Consider the following 23,695-nt stretch of genomic DNA (forward strand, 5'->3'; position numbering starts at 1 on the left):
TAATAAATCTACATCAATACGTACAGTAAAAGTAAAACAAGAGTGCAAAGCAATAATAGCTATGAAATCTAATTGATTTATATTAACATAAAACAAAAACTAAAAAAAAACTTACACATAATAAAACCACTTCAACTATTTCATAATTTATTAACATGTTTAACCAATTAGTAAAGGACGTAGTTTGCTACTTTATAATATGTGATATATTTAAAAGTAACAAATGTATTTATTTTTGTGTAATTAATAATAATAATATATTTTTAATTTAGTAATTTATTTTTACTTTTAATAACATTAGAAATATGTATATCGTATAATTTATATGTATGTTTGTGGGGGAGGGGGGTTACAAGATTAAGATATTTCTTTCCAAACCAGTCTTAAATTATTTCGCACCCTGGCATAAGCGACTATTGTACGGGGGGAAGGGGGGCGATGTCCCTATGAGAGGACTACAGGGACAAACTCCTCAAGCCCGTGCATCGGCAGGAAGGGGGGGGGGACTTGCCTAGATCAGCCACAGAAACTAAGGAAATGTTTATAATGGAATTCTGGCGCTTAAAATTCGAGCTGTAAGTTACGCGAGCACTTGTAGCTCCTACAGTTCTTTACTTTAAGATCCGGCTGGACCTTTAGCCTACACCATTGAGGTCGTTTTCGAAAAACTGCTATTCCAACATCCGAAAAGTCACATCTGCATCGAATTCCTTCCAGAGCATTCGCTTGAATCTTCGTGTGCTTTGCTTTCGCTGTTGGCTATACTCGCAATACTTTAATAGGCTTACGTTACACTGGCGTCCCTAGAGGGAGAGCTGATGGGATTACAGCCCCTCCAATTTTTTTTTGGAAAATCATAAAAATCAAATGAAACCAGTGAAGAACTCGGGAAATCCAAAGTGGTAGCTGAAAAACCACATTAAAATGACCCCCCGAGTATCATTTAGATCTTTCAACAACCTTTAAAACGGTTAAAAGTGGTAATTATGATATTTTATTGTGTACTAGCTGATTGCCCGGCGTTGCCCGAGAATTTATTTATCCCAATCTTCTATTAGACAGGAACATAATGAATTCTAACTATAGTGTAAAATGAACTTGGAGTTGAACGGCATTGGGAGTGTCACTATTCATCTGAGTGATCCCGAAAACTGTGGATTCCAAAATAATATCGGTCGTTTTCGACTATTTTTTTCATGTCAACCCCTTCCCATCCCCATCCCAAGGGGTGCCAGGGGTGTCTTACCCCCACAGTAGGGTGTATCGAAAAAAACTTTTTTTCGAAATGTTAAGGTGGCTAGTGCGGAAAAGTGGCCATTTGTGACCAAAAACACGTCTGATTTTTTTCAGATTTTTTGAAGGTCGTTTAGGTGGCGCGCATCGACCTTGAAGTTTTGATAGTGATTTGGTTATGCAACACGCACAACAATTTCACAAAAATGTCATTATTTGGCTATTTCATGTCTTTTTTCTGCATTATGGTCGTTTATTGTTTTGTTTATGGCAAATATATTACATTCGTGCCTCAGGGGTGGTTTCCTATGCTGTTTACGTATGCTTTTGGTCAAAAATTGTCAATTTGAGGCTAAAAATTCCATTTTTTCTATTGATGGTTTCCAATTGGTTTCGACTTTGTGTTTTATTCGAAAGTTTTCCGATAAAAAAGACTAAATAAAATATTTTGGCTTTCTAATTGCTAACATTTCCTCAATTACTGTCCAGAGCATTAAACATTAAATTCAGGGGGGCATCCAATTCTTGTGTATTACTATTGTCTTAGACTGTTGCGGAAATTCTGGTGTGGAGACGGAGAATTAATTTTTTTGGAGGAGGCAATGCTGTCTAAAATTAGAATGGAAATTTTGGTGGTAGGATTGAGTATTAAATTTTAAGGAGGAAATAGGAAGCTCTTGTTACATCTTAGATTGTCGATAGATTTCTGTAGTGGAGAGAGAGTTCGAACATTACATTTTTGGAGACTGTATTTAGCGATATTGTATCTACACGTTTTCGACCCCAAACGTGCCATAAGAGAAGCTACAAAAGACTAAATACCTCGGGATCTTAAGAAAGTATTGACAATTATCATTCCATGGGCGATATGATCTTCCAAAATTTATTTTTTCTTTTGGCCTGTAATTTAATACTTTTCGAGGGGCTATCTGGCATCCTCAGAGCATGTTGATTCCACTGTAACGGGTATTTTTTTAAAAAATTTCTTTCACCATTGCTTCGAACTTCCATTGATTTCGAAGTTCTTTACTTCTAATTTGGTCTCCTAAGGCTACTCCACTTAAGGACCGCAAAAATATCATTTGTGAACAATTTATTCTAGTTAATTTAGCTGCTTATTAATAAAAATCACACCGTTTATCCGACTATGAGAAACACTGGCCTTTCAAACCTACGAATTATCCACATATTTTTTGGAACAGGACCCGTACTCACTTCTGCTCTGAAATAATCGACTTCAGCACAAAGATGCCACTGAAATAGGTAGGGAGACAAATTTATGGTAAATAAAATGTTAGATCAGCGGTATATACCAGCGGTGGAAAAAAAATTGGCACACACTTTTCCATCATGAGAGGAAACAACATACAAAAGAGCTATAAATTGATAAACTACTTCATTTTTATATACTGTACACATACACAAGTACACTTAGCTGTCCAACCAAAAAGAAAACATCAACACAGATTCACTTCATTTCTAAATTGCATATTCGGGGGAAGAAAGGAATGCAGCTTGACAGGGAGCGAAGTTTTCGAACTGAGATTATGTGTATGGGAAATCCCAATTTGCAGCGTCTTCCTGATGTGATCGAAGATAAAAAGTTCTTCAGCTGCAAGTGGTAGGAAACTTTAGGCAAACGTTTCGTTACAAATAGACAGTTTGCGCGCACAACCTCGATTGCCGGTTTTTGCGTGTTTTCTACTTAATTTGATGACATTTCACGGTTATTTCGCGAAAAAGCGTTCATTTCGTGGAAAGGCACACATTTCGCATTACTTCGCGAATAAAACTCATGCATGTTTCATCATTGGTAGTGTAGTTACGTGCAAAATGTTCAAAATTGCATCTTTTTTTCACATTTCGCGATTTCGCGCATCGCGAAAATTCAATGTCCCTAGAAATAGGTAACAAGCACTGACGTACGCAGAGGGCGGGATGACGTAGACCCCTTCAAAATTTTGAGAAAATTAACATTTTCAAATAAAAACATAGAATAACTCGGGAAAAACCAGTGGTAAATGGAAGCTTCCCTTAAAATGACTCCTCATTGCCATTTTCGAAAGTGAAAAGTTCGATATTGTGTATACCAACACCCTAGAAAGCTATGTACTTATCCACCCTTACAATTCCAGACCCTCCCGAAAAAAAAAAATCCTGCATACGTCAGTGATTGATTGATTTGCTTTATTTTACTTCGCTCTTTGTGCCACTTTTGGCTAATTTGCGAAGATGGGGATGAGTGATGACATGATGAAATTGAAGAATAGACACTCACAAACATTCATGCCCAGGCCGGGATTCGAACCCGGGACACCTTGCGTGCATACGTCAGTGGTAACAACAATTAAGAATATACTCACAACAGCGCCATACATGTCTTGCGTTGCACACTCCTCGCTCATTTCCCAAAAGACGGACGAAACTCCTTCATTTAGAAGACACCAAAACCGCTATAGACGAGATAAGAAACATTTTCATGACCTTTTCGCTGAAGCTGGGGCAAAGCTCTCGCTTCTGTGTTTGAACTTCTTGATTTGAACATTTTTTTTTATGTTGGTAAAGCCGTGCACGTACTTTGTCATGCGATTTACGATAGGAGTTCCACTGAGTACAGATTATTAGTCGATACGCTTATCAGTTGCGTAAGAAAATTATTTTTTTCAATTCACATGGAAACAATACAGAAGGGAGTCACAGTATATTCGAGATACAATTGATAATAACTGGTGTCCGAAGACGAGTTCATTTTGGATCATTGTAAGCCAGAAAAAGGTGGGTTTTATTTGTCCTTTTTTGCCTTTTTCGGCGTTTTTTTGGCTTATTGGTCCTTTTTTGTTTTAGCTTTTTTAGGTCTTAACGGCTTTTTTTTGCAACTTCACCTTCTTTCCACTACGTTTTTACGGCCCATTCTCAATTCGAATCATCATCAGTTCATCACCTCTTAAACATCCTTTCTGTAGTAAAGAAATAAAAAGAAAGAAATATATTTGAACCATCCCTGAAACGAGGAAAAAACATTTTTGGACGACTGAAGCAGGTACAGTACAAGGTCCGTTAACCGTAACTTGTCTGGAAGGTCGCGCTGTAAGTGGTAACTTTCTCTTGTTTTGAAGCTTTCAGTTTTTTCGCACTGTGTGTTCCATACCACCAGAATTTTTTATTTTTTATTCATTAAATATGTAATTAAAATGAAGTTATTAATTAATTTGGATCACATTTATACGTCCTTTTTTCCGTTTTTAGGTCTTTTTTTGGCAATTTATAGGTCTTCAATTTTCGAGCCCTAATAATAACTATAAGACTCCAAAATTGATGACCTACAAGTTATTTTTTTAAAAAATGACCTTAAGACATTCTTAAATTATATCAAAGATGACCCGACCCCCTTTTTCTTTTTAGAAAATGACGTTAAAAATTATTTCAATATAAGCACTAACTTTTCATAAATGACTTGCTTCCTTGAGTTTGTTTTTAATTCCACTTTATCACAAAAAAGGCTAATCGGGACTGGAGTTTAAAGTTGGATTCTCCACCTGGTATCGAACCCGGGACCCCCTGATTTCAAGGTGATAACTGATAGACGCATGATAAGAGGAAGAAGAAGAATTGGTATTTTATAGCATGTTATTGATTGGTTGTCTTAGTAACAGTGTGTAAGATGTATGTGAATGGCTTCCACGCATTAATGTTATGTTGTTTAATTTGAACCTACGTGTTTGTATGTCTTGTGCATGTATAGATAAGAAAACACACACAACAACAAACTCCTGATTACAAGGTGATAACGTCATCACTACGCCTTTGGAGTTTATTTAGTGCTGATTTTCTGGCTGTTTGGGCTAATCGCGACGATGAGGATGAGTGATATTATGACTTTGATGCAGGGATGCTTACAAATGAAGGGCCAGGGGGAAAAACGATGAATGTCGATTTTTCGCCCATTTTGAGATCGCAACGCCATCTGATAGTTCAGAAGCTGTACTATAAGAATGAGAACGGCCTTGGTTGGGAAACGATGAGAAGTGCCTGAAAAACGCATTATTATTTTGGCATATATTAACGTACTTATGAAAAGAAATACTTTGTTTTTCATTTCCTGGCAAATCGTCTCGAATGAACATTCATCGTTTTTCCCCCTGACCCTTCAAATAATACCCATGTTCGGCCAATATTCGAACACAGGACCCCTATGATGCCTGTGAACAGTAGTATAACTTGCGATCTACTTTGCTAGGGGCGGGGGGGGGGGAGAGCATGAACCTCAGGTTTCAGGAGGTTAACAGAATAACTCTTCTAAATTTTAATATACTTGAAAATTTTGGGGAGGGGACTGCATCCGCTTGTCCTTTGGAACCGCCTGTGAGTGTGACACAACCGGATGGTTTAAGCAATTGAAAAATAAAGATGAAAAACAAAGTGTTTTTGTGGTTGTTATTTGCAGTTGCCTGCTATGTTGACTTCGATATCTATTTATCTCTGTCATTATCTGCCGCCAGGTGCCAAGTATCAGCAAGACGCTTCCTAGTGATAGTACGGAGATTATAGGTCAGTGGCGGATCTAGGAATGACATTTGGTAGGTTCAATTTTCCAGCGAAAAATATCTAAATTAACTAATATTTATATAGTTTTTATATAAACAATATACAATTGCGTGCAAAGAAATAGACCCACCTCACACTTTTGACATATTAACATCATATACGTATTTATTACTGAATTTTATCTCCATATAAGTAGGATTAGACGCTTCCATTTGGATAGGTGAATGCAGAGTTCACTAGCGCCTCCAAACGGTTGGAAGAAAAAGTAAACATTTTATGGGCCTCCAAACAGTTGGAAGAAAAAGTAAGAACAAATAAACATTTTATGTGAAAAGTGTTAGGTCTCTAGGAATTTTCTTGTACAGGGTGAAAATAAAAATACTTGGCTGGAATCCCGGATAAGTAAAGGATGTTTATTATTTTCTTCCAGCATTTTACATCTTTCCTCTGTCATGATAAACTTAACGCCACAAAGATACGACGAATAGTGCAGAAACGAAGAAACAAGGACCTTTTCTCGAGAATCATGTTTCCTGTGTTGGGCCAGAAAAATGTACTGAAAGAGAGCTTTTGTCACTTGTCCACAAACCATTCATGTACGAAAACACCGGTTCAATTGGGTCATTAGTTCCAGGAAAACTGAGAAGAAATTCCAATATTTCAAGAAAATTGGAATATGCATCTTGTTGACATTGAAATTTAAAATAATTTCTACCCAACAATGCCATAGTTCATAGTAATAGTAGAGAAGGTGTATTGTTCCAGTAATTCTATTGCCGATAAGCAGTGGCGGGGATTAGGGGGGAGGGGGGTTGTCCTCCCATACACCTTTCGCTACTTTCGCCTCCGCACTATGCTAAATCATATCTACAAAGGAGAAAATATACTGTCTTTGCCCCTCCACTTTTGGAACCTTGCCCCCCCCCCCCCCCCCCGGTTTTGGAACCCAATCGCCGCCACTGCCGATAAGACATTGTCACAAAAAGGGACGTTATACTTTTTTAAAAAAATCGGGGACAGATAGTAAAATAAATGGCCGGCCAGTGGTTGTTAGAACATTGTGCTACGACGCCAGGGTCCCGGGTTCGAATCCTGGCCTGGGCATGTTTCTGAGTGTCCATTCATCAATTTCATCACTCATCCCCATCTTCGCAAATTAGCCAAAAGTGACACAGGAAGCGAAGTAAAATAAAGCAAATCAATCAATCAATCAAAAAAGGGACTGTCCCGGTCTGTTCACCTTCCTGTATTCATTTCATCCTGAATAATGATAAGAGTTTTTGCTCGCAGTTACGGCTGCCATCTGTGGAGATGTGAGTGAACTAACTACGCAACGATACATATTACGTCACTGTCGCATGGAACGCAGAATTCCAAAGTAAGTAACAGAGTTACCTTTTTCAATAGAAGTACCGTCACAACAGTTACTTTACGACTCTTTAATTGTTAACTTGAAAATTTGTAACGTGGGGAAAGGATAAATTATGCAACTATGTTTCCAACAAGTGTCTTCTTAGTATATGTGATCTTTGTTTTACCTTACTTTTCCAATTAGAAAATGTGAATTTATAAGCAAATGAACTTTCTTGTTTAATAAGAGTATTTAATACAAATATATGAAGACACCAGAAATAAATAAAACACCTGTAACTCTTCATATATTTATTTCATTATGATCACTAATTGCAATTTCCAGCCTTTACTTCCAACTCTCTTCGCTTATTGGAATCAGGGGGAACTGCAGAGCCGCTCCGTCAAAATACATTTCTCGGAATTTTTCCACATGAAATCATCCACCACGGGATTCGAATTCGGATCTCCCGCCTGGCAATCAGGCACCCTACCAAATTTTTCAATTGTTATAGGCTGACTTTTTTGCTGTTTTCAACTATTTCACTCGTTGTGAAATTTCTTGCTATCTTTAGTTTGTTTTCACACAACCATCCATGTCTTATCCGGGATTCGAACCCGGGAACTCTGGTGTCGTAGCATCCGCCACAGAGTTAGATACCGAGTGTCGTTATGGTCCTCATGTAAATATCCACGTGATGTAAACTAATAACAAATGAACTACAGTACTTCCTTTATAATCGTAGCACATACAGTATGTAACATCCTTATTTGTACACACGGATTTTCAAAGAAAATGCTTTAATATCTAAAAGGAAATACACTCTTTTGAAATTGTTTCTTTAAAATGAAATAACTAATATCATTAGGAACATAAAACCTTACCCAAATTCTGTATAACCAATGACAATAATAAATTAAATGAAACTGAAAGAGAAACATGCCATTTTTTGTACAACTTTTCTATTCGTACACTTAATAATATAAAAGAAAAAGTATATTCAGAGCAAATTGACTGACAGTTCTAATACTTTAATGCGTATCCTTTGGCTTTAATTACTGCTTGACACCTTTTCTTCATAGAATTAACCAGTTTCCGACATGTTTCAGAGCTTATTTTATTCCACTCGGCTTGCACAACAGTTTTCAACTCTTGTTTGGACTTGACTCCTGCTTTATGGACTCGCCTCTTCAAAATTGCCCATACATGCTCAATGGGATTTAAGTCTGGACTTTGAGCTGGTGTTTGTAGTAGTTTGGGCACATTCCAATTCATGTTTAACTCGCGCCTTATGCTTACTGTCATTGTCTTCTTGGAATCTGTAGATAGGCGGCATGTCCATTTTTTGTGGCACTCTGCTTTACATTGTTCTTCAATATGTCCAAATAGACATATGCATCCATGATACCATCAATAAACTGGATAGTACAAACACCTTTGGACGACATACAGTCCCAAATCATTAATGACCCACCACCCGTGTTTAACTGTTGGAACTGTGTTAATGTGATCATTGTCTTTATTTGATTTTCTCCAGACCCTATTTATCCCATCTGATCCGTATATATTAATCTTGGACTCGTCTGACCATATGACACTATCCAAAAATTCCTGGTCCTCTTCGATGTGCTCTTTCGCGAATGAAAGTCTATTCCTGCGATTCACCTTATTTACATACGGCTTCTTTCGTGGTATTCTGCCATGATATCCATGCTTCCACAAGGCACGTCGGACAGTTTGATCGGACATCATCTTGCCAGCAACATTTTCTACTAACGGTCGTAACTGAGGAACACTTAGTCGGGGGTTTTCTCGCACTCTTTTTAAAATAAAGTGTTCATCACGTTTATTCAACCGTCTCTTTTTTGGTTTTCTCGGCACATTCTGTGTTGAACCTTCCTCTCTAAATTTGTTTACTATGTATTGAACTGTGGAGTGTGATTTTTTGACTGTCCAATTTTTCTTAACGAATAACCTCTAAGGGCCAAATTTATAATAACATCCTTCAGATCGGAACTTTCATTCACCTTGTCCATTTCGAACACGCTGATAGATAGAAGACAGGCCTACAACAATACCTACGTCAGCATTCCGCTTGATGGGATTCACCTGCATGTTCAAACTTGTTACGAAGTTGCAAACTGCACGAAGTTGCCCGAATAGCGGTGGCGCTGTATGCCTGTACGAAAAACAATGTTGCATGAAACAGCGTGTTTTTCTATTTTCACATAAATTATATGCTCTGTTTATACACTTTGAACATACATTTTTATTGACATTTGTTGGTGAAACCTTCATTAACATTAATTTCCAGGTAAAGATGAAAATGATTATATTTACTAGTAGATATGACATTTTTTCCTCGGAAATTCTATGTGTACGATTAACAATATGTTACATACTGTATTTCCTCAAATACTTCAGAAAGACATCTTTGCACCTACAACTGTCGAAAGAGAACGAATGCCTTGTAAAATACGTAATCTAATCCAATCCGTTTACTTGAAAATCCATCAAAAGTGATTTAGCTATAAGAAACTTCTTTCGCATAGAAAAGGAATTTATCGAGATATGCAGCAGTTTCCGCGTTTTAAATTACAGCACTTTAGCAAATCTGTTCGCACCCACCGTTTGGCGGCGCTAGTGTTGCGCACATTGGCTTTCAAAGTGACACATTCAGTTTTAGAGCACTGTCCAATCCTTGACAAACGAAAGACACACGCCCTTAGTCCTGAACTGAAGTATTCATTCGAATGTGTCAATTACCTAACTTCCGTGGAACTTAGACAGGCGCCTTAACACAAAAGGTTCTTAGCAATCTGAGACTATATATTCTCGCTGGCGAGACAAACACTCCACAATCAATACGAAACCTCTTATCGCGTTTTTCCTTCTCTCCCACGATTGCTTCTACTCTCGCCGCGATATATCTTGAACATGACGTAGGCGCACTTTAAAAATGATGTATTTGGCGGCGACCACCACTTTCCCAGATGCATCTTGGGTCTGGTGGTGAGTTTTTTAGTGACCAAAACCGAACCCCTACCAAAACCCATGTCTGGCAGTTGAGAGAAACGGAAATATCTAAACATCTGCACTGGATAGTGGGAAGGAGTGCTACTCTCGAAGTTGTGTGGGCTAAAACGTTTGACAGATTCAAGATTAATGTAATAAAAATGATCACGATCGACCTTATATACCTGTACGACCTAACAATGAAATATTAAGTGTGAACCAACAAAGATTACACCCCGTTTCGCCTAATGGCTTATGGCTTACCAGCACAAGAATGCCAATAAGAATTGTAATAGGCGATTAAGCTTTATAATGGATCTATCACACTCACACATGCAACTTGACCAAGATAAGAATGGGGTCTTCCTTGGAATAAAGGCGTCCCGGGTTCGATTCCCGGTGGAGGCACATAGTGGTTCGGATCCCACTTTAAACTGTAGGTCCCGTCTCGATTAGCCTTACTGTGCATAAAGTGGACATAAAACACCAACTCAACTCAACCCTGTAGGAGTTGTTGTAACAATTTAATATTATAAAATATAATTTATATATATATTTAATATAATAAAAGCATTTCCCGGTGACGTAAGAGCACAAGGTTGTCCTAGCGTTGTGCGATAAGGGAAACCCATAAGAATGTCCCTGTGGCGCTGTAGTCGCAGGGCTTACAGGCTCGGAAGAAGGGGAAGCAAGAGCGGAAAACAAATGACTGCGGGGGAATACCGTTTATACAACCTTTACACCACCGAGCGGGTTTTCGAAAGTAACCCCTCTCTGGTCGCGGCCTTTGCGCACGATTATTAAATTTTTACACCTATTTCAGAAAAACGTTATATCTGCGAGACTATTTTAGAAATCTGCTTCGGGTAACTTTTGTTTTGCAGCTAGAACATCAGGGCATGCAACCGTGCAGGAATCAGAACGCCAAAGCCAATAAGAGGGGTTGGGTGGACCACAGCCCCAACTTTCGATGAAAAAAATTATAAACACGGGGAGTTTCTTCACATATTCGATAATGTAATGCACCCAGGAACATGAAAATACTTTCATTCGGTTGAAAAAGGACCACTCTTTGAAAATAAGGCTAAAGTTTGCATCCCCTTCCAAAAATAGCGGGGGAAGAGGGGCAAACTCCCCATTTTTATGATCTTTTCATTGAAAGTTGGGGCTGTGGTCCACCCAACCCCTCTCATTGCCTTTGGCGTTTTGATTCTTGCACGGTTGCATGCCCTGATGTTCTAGCTGCAACACAAAAGTTACCCGAAGTAGATTGGTCAAATAGTCTACGAGTTATAACATTTTTTGTCAAATAAGTGTACAAATTTAAAATTCGCTCCAGCTTCCATACGTAACTTTGGAGTCGGGGGGGGGGGGGGGGGTCGTGGGTGGGTGGGGTTTCTTCCACATGACACTTCAAAGTTTTATCTGAACATCTGTCAGCGCTTACAACCTCACATACAAGTACGAAGATGCTAAAAGCACATGAACTTTTTAATCAGCACGATGGGTCACCAGTGACCCATAGGCCGACTACGCCTATATTTTCTATGGGTCACATGTGACCCATTGGCCGAGTAAAGGATAAAGCTGTACACGTGCGAACACGTAGAGAAAGAACAGGAGGGAGAGATCACAACAGAGAAAGACAGAAAAAGAAACGGAATTAGAGGCAGAAGAGAGAACAACAGATTAGAGATAAGAAGTGTATGAGAGAGAAAAGGAATTATCGTTAAAATAAGGAGATTGGAAATTAAGGGGGATAGAAGAGAAATAGTGCTTGAGAGAGAAAAGGAAAGACAGAGATAGAGTGAAAATGAATACAACAGTGGCGGGCTATCTCACTGTCACATGGTCCTAGGCTATGAATAGAAATAAGTTTACCAACTCGTAGGAAATCAGTTTTGCCAACTCGTAGGAAATCAGTTTTGCCAACTCGTAGGAAATCAGGTTTGCCAACTCGTAGGAAATCAGTTTTGCCAACTCGTAGGAAATCAGGTTGCCAACTCGTAGGAAATCAGGGTTGCCAACTCGTAGGAAATCAGTTTTGCCAACTCGTAGGAAATCAGGTTTGCCAACCCGTAGGAAATCAGGGTTGCCAACTCGTAGGAAATCAGTTTTGCCAACTCGTAGGAAATCAGGTTTGCCAACTCATAGGAAATCAGGGTTGCCAACTCATATGAAATCAGGGTTGCCAACTCGCAGGAAATCAGTTTTGCCAACTCGCAGGAAATCAGTTTTGCCAACTCGTAGGAAATCAGTTTTGCCAACTCGTAGGAAATCAGTTTTGCCAACTCGTAGGAAATCAGTTTTGCCAACTCGTAGGAAATCAGGTTGCCAACTCCAGAATCACCATCTCACTGATATGAATAATTTTATTTACAATTTGTGATCGATTTTTCCCCTGTATTTTATTCTCTAGACTTCAGGCTTCACAGATAGCCTTGCTAGCCTAGAATATACGCTCCTGGAATACAAATACAGCGGAGAAGCAAAAAAGGGAGATCCACTGAACAAAATTCTATGGCGATAGCACAGAGAAGGAGAGACAGATAGAGAGAGAAAGAGAGAGAGAGTGAGGGAGAGGGAGAGAGAAATGGAGAGTGACGAGAAAACAGTTCATTCATTGACGACGAAACAATCTTCAGAAATCGAATTCAAATATGCGCAAATAAATCACCTTGTCAGTTTCTGCATTTTAAAAACTGCATGACTTCCGCTAATTTATCCGTTTTCTTTTCCGGCACACAGAGCTATATTTTGTTACTGTCCCGGAAATTCCGGAATTTATAGCAAACGTTTGACGAGAATATTTGTAGGTGGAGAGCAGTCGCATTCATTTTCCTTAATAGGCATTTTTTTGTAAACGTCCATTGTTCCGAGACTCCCCTTGGCGTTAACAGTGGCGCGGGCATTCATCGCACGGCTATACACCTTCTTGAAACATGTCTTAACAGGCCTGCACACCAGGTAGGAGAGCAGTCAGGGGCGATTATTTAAGTTATTCCGAAGTATTGCTTCCGCCTACACCTGGGCCCAAGGTTTTCAATGGAAATGAGCAGCTGGAGTCGAGAAAACTGAAAGTGAACAACGGTAACTTCTCACCACCCTCATTTTTCAACTCCCCCAAACACTGCATTGCACGGTTGTACATAAAGAGAGGGTTTAAGGGATCCAAACACCTTCCATTGGTTTACTAAGCACTTAGCATTAAGATACTCAAATTGATCAAATCGCTATTAGGAAGAATTTTGATAGAAATTATTGATCGTTTACATAGGTGGCCGAAACATATAAAGGATGGTCAGTTACAAATATTATTTCCTTTATAATCTCGACATGCTTCAACCAATGAGTCCCAGGTTCGACACAAAATGGTGGAGGCACAAACTCAGAGAACTAAATGCATCATATCGATTGATGCACCAGAATACATCGATTGACGCACTAAAGTATGTTTTATGGCTTCTTCAAAGAATCAGATTCACATTTAATGCATTTGGGTACATTTTTGTGTCGTGAAAGAAACACCACAGTGCATCATTTGATTCATGTGAGGACTTATTACAGTCAAGATGCACTTCAATGCATCAGTTGATGCGTTTTGATGCATTTTGATGCACCAGAATGCATATTTTTTGATGATGCAGGAAGGTCAACATCAAGGAACATCAACTGATGCATTGAAGTGCATCTCGACTGAAGGAATCCTCACTTGAATCAAATAAAGCACTTTGGTGTTTCTTTCACGACATACAAAAATGCACCCAAATGCATCAAATGTGAATCTGATTCTTTGAAGAAGCCATAAAACACACTTTAGTGCATCAATCGATGCATTCTGGTGCATCAATTGATATGATGCATTTAGGTTTCTGTGTGCATAGTCGTTCGGATCCCACTTTAAACTGTAGGTCCAGTCCCGATTATCCTAGCTTGTTGTTGAGTTGAGTTGTTTCAAGTTCACTTTAAGCGTGGTAAGGCAAATCGGGACAGAACCTACAGTTTAAAGTGGGATCCGAACCGCTATGTGCCTCGACCTGGGACCTCTTGATTACAAGGCGACGCGATGACATTAACACTGCGCCACTGGGGAGACAAATTAGCCTACTTTGTTATGTGCAAAATTAAGCTGTAATTGAAAATTTGATTTGTGCTACTTAGCGTCTCTTTTTACACTTTTGGCTCATCGCGACAATGAGGATGATATGATGAAATTCACGAAGGCCGGGATGCGTATTTCACATGTGCACATTGAAATAGAGATTCGGGGCGTGGTTTGTGCATGAATGCTCCCTATTGGCTAGCAGACTGTCTCAATGATACTCTATTATATGATAGGAAACTGGCATTTTTTTCATTGACTAGGGCGAACACTTTTTGGAAACCACAGACTACTACACCCCAGCACAAGCAGAATCATCTGGTCGGGGAAGACGACGTACTCGAATAGTAATCAATAGTCGGAAAGCGAATGGATTTTCTTATTGGAAATAATTTTAAAAATGTTGCGTTTGATGAAAATTCTTATACTTAATATATTGGGTCATTTTCCGGTTTCCGTCAGATGCAAGCAAGAAACATTTTGAATTCTGACTTAAAAAATCTATCAAACCCTTGTTTACCGCCAAAACCTTAATTTTGACTGATAACACAAAATGACAAAATGAAATGAAAGGAGTTTCGATAAAGAAATGTAGATGGCAGCACAAGGTGATAGAATGTAAATAAATCGATTGGAGGATAAGTATCGATTTAGTGAAAGTGAAGCTGTAATAGAAACATGTAGAAAAAATAAAAGCAATGTATTAAAAGTAGAAAATAGATGAGAAAGGAAAATATAAGTGGTTTTCAGCTTTCAACAAGTTCAAGACTATAGTCAAATTGTAAGGCACGCCATATAAATATTCAACAAAATTTAAAAAAGTCATTCCAGCCAACCAGAAACTTCTCCATTACAAACCACGTCTCCAATCTCTATTTCAATGTGCACATGTGAAATGCGCGGCCGGGATTCGAACCCGGAACACCTGGCGTTGTAATGCGCTGTGTTAACCACTCAGCCACGGAGATCGGCCCCTCCTTGAGCATCTATACGGGATACTAATATTTCCATTCAAACGTTTGGAGGTAGCGTCTTTGCCTTGTAATCAAGGTGTCCCGGGTTCGATACCCGGTGGAGACACATAGTGGTTCGGATTCCACTTTAAATTGTAGGTCCACTCCCAATTTGCCTTACTGTGCATAAAGTGGACTTAAAACTCCAAATCAATCAATCAATCAAAACGTTTGGAAAGTTGCTTTGTTCATTAATAATAAGTAGAAAAAATGCCAAAACCTGCCACGGCCGGGCATGGAAAATGAATATTGGTGGGAATTACATAGTTAAATTCATTTCAATAAAAGGATGACAATTGTAAATCGTTCCAGAATATCGAATATGTACTCATCTAAAATTTTATTTTGAACTTATCTCGTTTTCCTGAAAAGCAGTTTTTTTTTACTTTTTTTTTTTTAAAAAAAAATAGGACATCAAGCCATCACTTGTATTAATATTACCCTAATAAGATAATCAATAATTATTAATTATAAAAAGTACTTTGTGGTAGTGAATGTCAGGTCTTGCTTTCTCTTGCATTACCCTCTCCACATCCTCTCTCGGGTGGGCAGGGATGTTTCTGACAAATATCGCTTTCAAGAATTAAAATGATTGTAAAGACGGTGGTAACACTCATACTTTTAACTTTTCCTCCGTATCTCTCTGTTGACATAAGGTAATTCCGGGAGAGATCCCAGTTGTCGTAGTGTTCAGAGTAGGGACCGTAGCGCTCTATCGTTAAGTGAATCACGTCAGTCTGAGGCGAAATAAGGCACATTAGAAGTTTTGTCCTATTAAATTAATGTTATAGGTGTTACCAGGCCATTTACGGTAAATATCAGCATTTTTTCACGTGTACAGCCGACTTCTGTGGTTAGCAGCGATCTACGTCGCCATGGGTCTCGGGTTCGAATCCTGGCCTGGGCATGGATATTTGTGAGTGTCCATTCATCAATTTCATCATATCATCACTCATCCTCATCTTCGCGATTAGCCAAAAGTGACACAAAAAGCGAAGTCAAATAAACAAAACCGAATCAAATTTAAAAGCTCAGGACACGCAGTTCATCGAGGACACGACACAGGACAACACAGAGGATTATTCTGGCTGTAGTTGCCTGAGCACACTGGCGTATCCAGGGGGGACTGAAAGGGCTGAAGCCCCCTGAAATTTTTAGAAAATAAAAAAATGGAGATAAGTAATGAAGTCGGAAAAAAAACTTTAAATTACTCCGATAACCATTCTTGTGTTTGAATAACTTTTAAAACGAAGGTTTAAAATGGTAATTGGAGCTCATATCTCATGAAAATAAAAAAGCCAATCCCGGGGTATCACCAAAATTGATTTACCCCAATGTATTCTATGATCCAAGCAAATACAGAGTATTTAATCTCGCTCTGTTCAGTAAAGGTTAGATTCATGACACTGAACTCGTGTTCGCATTCAGCTGTAGATATGGTACAATTTTAATTGGATTCGCATAATTCTTGAGTGAGGTGGAAATTTGTTTTGGATTTTCTTTGTAGATGTGAAAATATTTAACTAGTGACGCACATATGTTTTCACTTACATTAAAGTTCACCTGACATGTCTCCATAAAACACACGTCCATCTTCAAGCCATGTGTATGTGCATTTAATAGGACTAGAAAACTAAATGCATCATATCGATTGATGCACCAAAATACATCGATTGATGCACTAAAGTGTGTTTCATGGCTTCCTCAAAAAATCAGATTCATATTTGATGCATTTGAGTGCATTTTTGTATGTCGTGAAAGAAACACCGAAGTGCATCATTTGATTCAAGTGAAGATTTATTTCAGTCGAGATGCACTTCAATGCATCAATTGATGTTCCTTGATGCACCTTCCTGATCTTTTTTGGATGATGCACTTAAACGTTTGGTCTGAGCTACAGAGTTTATGTAGCTCAGACGAAACGTTTAAGCGCATCATCGAAAAAGATGTATTCTGGTGTTCAAAATCCATCAAAACGCATCAACTGATGTATTGAAGTGCATCTCGACTGTAATAAATCCTCATTTGAATCAAATTGGTGTTTCTTTCACGACATACAAAAATGCACCCAAATGTATTAAATGTGAATCTGATTCTTTGAAGAAGCCATAAAACATACTTTAGTGCATCAATCGATGCATTCTGGTGCATCAGTCGATATGATGCATTTAGTTCTCTGGGTGTACATGCCAAAAGAGACCTAAGTTTTCAAACCTGCTATTCTGTCCACCACAGGTTGACAAAATTACTTTCGAACGTATGGTTTTACTCTAATTCCTGAACTACCGTCCTCCATATGCGGTGAATCAATCGTTTTCAGTGTTTGAAGAGTAGCGATGCCAATGTCTTGCTTTGCTCTAAGATCTGAAGCATTTTGGCTTTGCATATACAATGATAAGTACTTGTAAAGAGTTCCAAAATATCGCAAATTCCATCATAAATAACCACTTTGACAAATGTCTTTACTAATCCTTGACACCTGAAACTCCCACGAGTCGATCGGGGACCATGTCTCATCTTTGTAAACACAACAAAGCACTACAGATCTCAGCAATCTCTCGAACAGGATTAAACGACGAAGCGACCCAACATACGTCAGAAACATCGCCCAGTTTTAGTATTCGCTAGAAAAGTACCCTACTTGTGAAACACCAGAAGTCTGAAAAAATACAGAATACATGGCATCTAAAAGAGAGACAGTGAGGAGCACCAAATTTTCAGAAACATTGGGTGGGTTCGGGCCCCACGGACCCATATAAATTGGCGCCACTGTACAAAGTCGACATAAATTGCGTTATGATATTTTTTGTAGGTGTGGTGCTGTAAACTTCATTGAATTTAACTGGAAGACCATAAGTACGATATCGTTTACAAGTGGGTTGGAAATAATGATCCCCGGTTGAGATGTGTCATTCATAACCAGAGATTTGATGTTTCGAAGCAGGAAGGGGGGGGAGGGTGAGAATCCTACCTTTCGCCCCTTTAAATCGCACCCTGCATTAAAATGATTTTCCGTTCCATCACATTCCAAATTAACCCGAAACGATGTCTAGGAGCTTTATATGGTTCGTATTTTTATTTTTTAAAATATCCATAAATTCAAAAAAATAAAGAAATAAAATATATTTATGTAAAAAAAAAACAGGAAACCCGGATGTATACACACCAGGGTTGCTAAAAGTCCACGAACCTATAAATTCTAATAGCTTCTATTTTTTCCCGCTGCGTGACCGGAACATTTTTTCTCGCACAATTTTAATTCGGTCCAAGTTGCTTATTGTTTCATTGAAAAAAGGTTCCTGGACCGTAATTAAATTGATCTGGTAAAAAATGTTCCTGGACCGAATTGAAATACTTTACAGATAAAAAGGTTCTTTACGGTCCAGAACCCATTTAAGCTTACTAATTTTCTCTCCTGGACCGGAATTGAATGTATTTAAAATTACTGGACCTTTAACATTACCAGGAAAGAAAGAGCTGTTAAATAGTAATGTAGAATACGAAGTTTTGGTAATAGATGGAACCGAAACACCTGTTTTATAACTCATAGCCTTTTCAGCAATAGCTGATACACCATTTACATTTACATATATAGGTTATATGTAATTATGTAATAATGAGTGAAGATAGAGAAGAGCCTCGTTATACCTCATCAATATATATATATATATCAGGAGCGTATATTCTAGGCTAGCTAGGCTATCTGCGAAGCCTGAAGTCTGGAGAATAAAACACAGGAGAAACATCGATCAGAAATTGTAAATATTATTATTCATATCAGTCAGTAGAGTACCAGGATTTCATCAAGGGGGGTGTTATTTCGAAAACTTTCTACAAATTCACATTACCATTGTTTTATTATACTTTAATTAATTAATTATTAATAATAATTAATTAATAATTATTATAATTAATTTAATTACTACTAATGCAGCTGCTATTTATGAAAGAAATAGAACAAAATTACATTTATTTTGTTTCTTTGTTACAAAATAATTGTCTAGTCAACGGTTATTTGTCCATAAAAAGAAGCAAATATATTGGATTTATTGAAATAATCGAAATATGAAACTCATTCAAGGAGCCACGCTGGTCTAGTCTGACAACTTCGAGGGATATCCGGTTTCGATTCCCGGAATTGGTTGGAATTTATCCAGCCTTGTCTCCACACCCAGCTTCATAGCAATGGGTACCTGAGAGCAACCATGAGGGATGAAGGCTGCCGGAGTATGGTGCTGATCACATCACCTGCAAAATAGTTCGAGATCGAGAAAATTTTTTGGGGCCCACCACACCACTACGTGTGCCTTCATGGCACGGTGCTATATGCACGGGGAAATTTACATTTATGGAACTCCCCCAGGATGATGATGAAGCGCGAGAATACGTGTTGCTAAATTCCACTGAGTCTATGTTTTCGTTGAAAAGTAAGTTTATAGACATTCCAACACATTTATCACTTCTAGGTGATTCACAAAGCACTTCTTCGACATTATTTAATGATGTGGATGTAGACTCAGCATCACTTGAGAGTTCACAAGGGGATGCGAAATCAATACCGGGAAGAACGTTTTCCCAATAAGGTCGGCACACTGCGACGAAGCAAGGAATTTTCACAATTCTCGCGAGAGTCACTCACTGCGCGACTTTTTGCAAAAAAAATTGCAAAATTGAACTTTGCGGCCGCTTAGATTGTGTTTGGAATGTTGTGTTTTTCTTCATGCTGCGTGGGAATAATAATTCAAATTATTATTATTATTATTACTGTCGCAGATCTTTGACTGTGATAAATTAGCCATTTTTAATTTTTTTTCTACAGCATTTTCCATAATATTTCAAAAGCTCAAGGGGGGGGGGGGCTAAAGGAACATGAAGGAACAATTAACGGATAATTTCGTTCCAACCCAAAGGCGTAACCAGGCTGGGCCAACCGGGGCGATGCCCCGCGGCCCCCGAGGTGAAGGGGCCGCAAGAGGCCCGAAGATTATAACGGATTTTTCCGATTTTTCCAGTCTTCGTTAGACTCGCTCGCTGCAGGTAGGTTATAATGACGTGTGGGCCTGGTGGTTTCGTATAGTTGTACGTCTGCAATAATTATGCAACGATTTCACACTGTATTAAGCAAAGAATGTCAAAGGGTTAAAATTATGAAGGCTTTATCACTGGCAATAAGGATGGCAACGCTGACCGGGAAATTTGTGAACGTACAAAAAGGAAACAACAGCTTGCACCTCAAAATTTCGTTATGGTTCATAATGCTGTAGAAGGTAACCGGGAAAGAGCACTGTTTTCTGTAACAGTTCAGAATGAACATAATTTTTTTTGGTAACAACAAACAGGAATGGCAAGATTTAAATCATGATCAATTGATTGATCGAGTTGGTGTTAAGTCCACTGTATGCACAGAAAGGCTAACCGGGACTGGACCTACAGTTTAAAGTGGGATCCGAACCACTATGAGTCTCCATCGGGTATCGAACCCGCGATCCCTTGATTGCAAGGCGACGACGCTACCACTGCGCCATCGGGGAAGCCCTTAAATCATGATCAAGAAATAAGGCGAACCCAATTGAAGCTGACAGAGCCAAAAAAATCAAGTTTAACAAAGTAATCTATGCTTTCTCGTGAATGATAATAAATTAATCTGTAATGTATAAGCATTGCAATTAATATTTAATCTTAACTTGTTAATCAGTAAAGAATCTATTTCACAACTTTATTAGTTAATTTGTACTATTCGTCTCTAGCACTTATCAAAACAAGCATATCCTTAATCATAAACAAAGAAAATTATATTTGCTTACACTCCATATGCTAAAATTACGCACTTTTATATTCGTAGATGCAGTCACTATAATAGCAGTAAACGGTGGTCCCCACTTACGCAGTCTGTTCGGGGTCTCCATGAGTCTCGTTACGTCCCTGTTCCAACCGTACCTACTCTCCGTTACTACGCCACAGTACCCCAGACGCGAAACAAAAATGAAATAAATAAATGTGAGATAACAGCCTCAAAATGCTATTTTTTTTTTGTGGGCAACAAAACTACAACAGTCTGTTTTTATCATGCTTTCAATTCTAGTTAAAACAATTCGAATGGATACGACAAACATTTAGTGCTTTAAAAATAACCGGGTGGTAGTCGTCTGATTTTCGAAGCTACGCCTCTATAAATAAGCTATGAATAAAACAATTTCTCCTTGCATCGAATCTGATTGTTCTTCGTGTTATCCGTTTTAATGCAACTCGAAAGTGAACGTAGGAAACAATGAACACTAAACGTAGAGAAATGAAAGAAGCTTTTCCAGGTTTAAGATACTAAAAACCTTACTTCCAAACGATCATGTCACAAGAAAGATTGTCAAGACCAGGGGTACCCATCCCCCCCCCAGGCCGTGGACGCATCCCCCCTACAAATGAATTGTTAATAATAAATCCCCCACACACGCACACACAAATATAGTTTGAATAAACACACAGTACTAATTGATTTTTGTTTGAATGTAGAAAATATTACTTTCTTTTCTTTAAATTAAATTTTCAAAATAGGTAAGCTTTGGAGAACGAAAGATGACAGTATTTTACAATTATCCAGTCAGTCGTAGCACAGGAACACCACAAAGAAAACACCAGGCATTGTTTACCAGTGACCGAGACGGCAACAATCGAAAGGCGCATGACATTCGAAACCTTTCATTGCAGTTTAAATTAAAATACGAATGAAAGAAAAAGCTCACTTTCATGTTTGCTAACATAAAATGTTTGAGAACTGCTCGTCACTGCCATTATCAGTGTACCGAAATTATTCTTAACACCCCCCCCCCCATCCCACACACACACACCTTCCAAACTGATTATTTCAACCCCATCACCCACAGATAGAAAAACTGTACAAAATAACCATAACAAAAAATCAATCACAAGTTAAACGAAACGAACCCCCCCCCCACCCAATTTTTGTGTGATAGATAAAATTAGGATCTAAACAATAAAGTTTTGTCCCCCCAAAAAATTCCCGTGACGCAGGTGCGTCATAAACCCCCCTCGTGGGCACCCCTGGTCAAGACTGGTAATATTATCCATAGAGCTTAACTGTGAACTATTGAGAAGTCGTGAGCGGATTCAATTCCAGGAAAAGCAGAGAAAGACATTTTCAAGGCGAGCGAAACGATTAAATATAATGTTAATAAGTAAGTTTTATTATTTAAATTTGACCATACTTTGCTGACGTATGCCTAAGGATTTTGTATCGTTTACATTGAGATTTCAAATGTAGAACGGATGGAAGCCCCAATCTCGTCCAGGGGGCACGCGATATGTTTCTACGCCAATGGTGCACCCAATATCCGAGAAAAATGCAGATGGAATACTGTCACCAATTTGTTACTAAATGAGCGTGAATAAGTAAAGTCGAAGATGTAAGAGAGAAAAGGATAGAAGGAAACACAGAGACAGCAAGCGCATTGAAAAATGAAACAGAATCAGAAGAATAAGACAGAAATTGGAGAGAAATACAGGGAAATTAAGAAATAGAGAGAGAGAGAGAGAGAGAGAGAGAGAGAGAGAGAGAGAGAGAGAGAGAGAGAGAGAGAGAGAGAACTAGAAGAAAAAAGGAAGAAACGTTGTGTGTCTGAGAGAGGAAAGAAGCAAAAGTAAGAGGGGGCACACACACACACAGAGAGCGAGAAGTTCAACTGAAGCTTTAAAAAAAAGATTAATTTCTTACAACAGAAAACAATGAGAAAAGTAAAAAAAAGTAAAACATCTCTTCGCAGTCGAGCTACCGTTTTTAAATTTACTTCCTTCAAGAACGTGAACGCTTTTCTTAATAAATAATCCAATTGTCACATCGAATGGATTTAATAAGACAAAAAATTTATGAAGTGTACATGAGAAATACGAATTAATGGACATAAGTGAATTCATCGTGCAAAAACTGTAAATACAAAAGCCTTTTTGATACACAATAGGAATTTTCCAAAATGCACCATGGGACTGATATTTGTGTACGCTTTCAAACGAAGCATAGATCACACGCATCTCACAAAACTTTTTTGCACCATCTAGCGACCAAAACAAAAAACACAACGTTCGTGATTTACAGCGTAATAATACTCCGCGACAAATCTGTCTGGCAATTAGAGCTAGAAAGATTGTTACGCCTACTGAAGCCAAGAACACTTACCCGTCGGATCAGGGTTGTCACGAGGCTCGCCCCATGCTGGCGGAACACGTCTGACAGAGAGTCTCTCGTCCTACCAAAGAATCTAGCGCTTCAAAAAAAAGAAAGAAAAAAGTGGAAGCTCGCAGCTGTGCCCGTCGGAACATAACTACGTTCCTTAACCAGAGGGAGGGGGAAAAAGGGCTTTATGTTCCCTTTGAGCACGTGACCACCTTTCTGTTGTTAAACAAACAGTGTTGTCATGTTTCGACCCT

At 38.5% G+C, this 23,695-nt stretch overlaps 1 protein-coding gene across 4 annotated transcripts in view; it reads right to left on the reverse strand.

The window, feature by feature from the left end:
• LOC145979807 (phospholipid phosphatase 1-like) overlaps positions 1-23,695 on the reverse strand; it is a 255,062-nt gene that overhangs the window by 119,372 nt on the left and 111,995 nt on the right. Inside the window, exon 1 of one of the 4 annotated variants that reach the window (XM_083112824.1) lies at positions 23,445-23,463. The exons of 2 other annotated variants lie outside the window; for them this stretch is intronic. Coding sequence is in view for 1 of the 2 variants with exons in the window: in XM_083112822.1 (XP_082968948.1) it covers positions 3,597-3,638 (42 nt within the window). In the remaining variant the exon portion in view is untranslated. Of the gene's footprint in view, positions 1-3,596; positions 3,737-23,444; positions 23,464-23,695 lie in introns of those variants that run through there. One more of the 4 variants, XM_083112822.1, reaches the window with a different exon arrangement.

This window comes from Lepisma saccharinum, chromosome 26 (genome assembly GCF_977018435.1).
Source record: "Lepisma saccharinum chromosome 26, izLepSacc3.1, whole genome shotgun sequence".
In the NCBI taxonomy this organism is placed as follows: Eukaryota; Metazoa; Arthropoda; class Insecta; order Zygentoma; family Lepismatidae; genus Lepisma; species Lepisma saccharinum.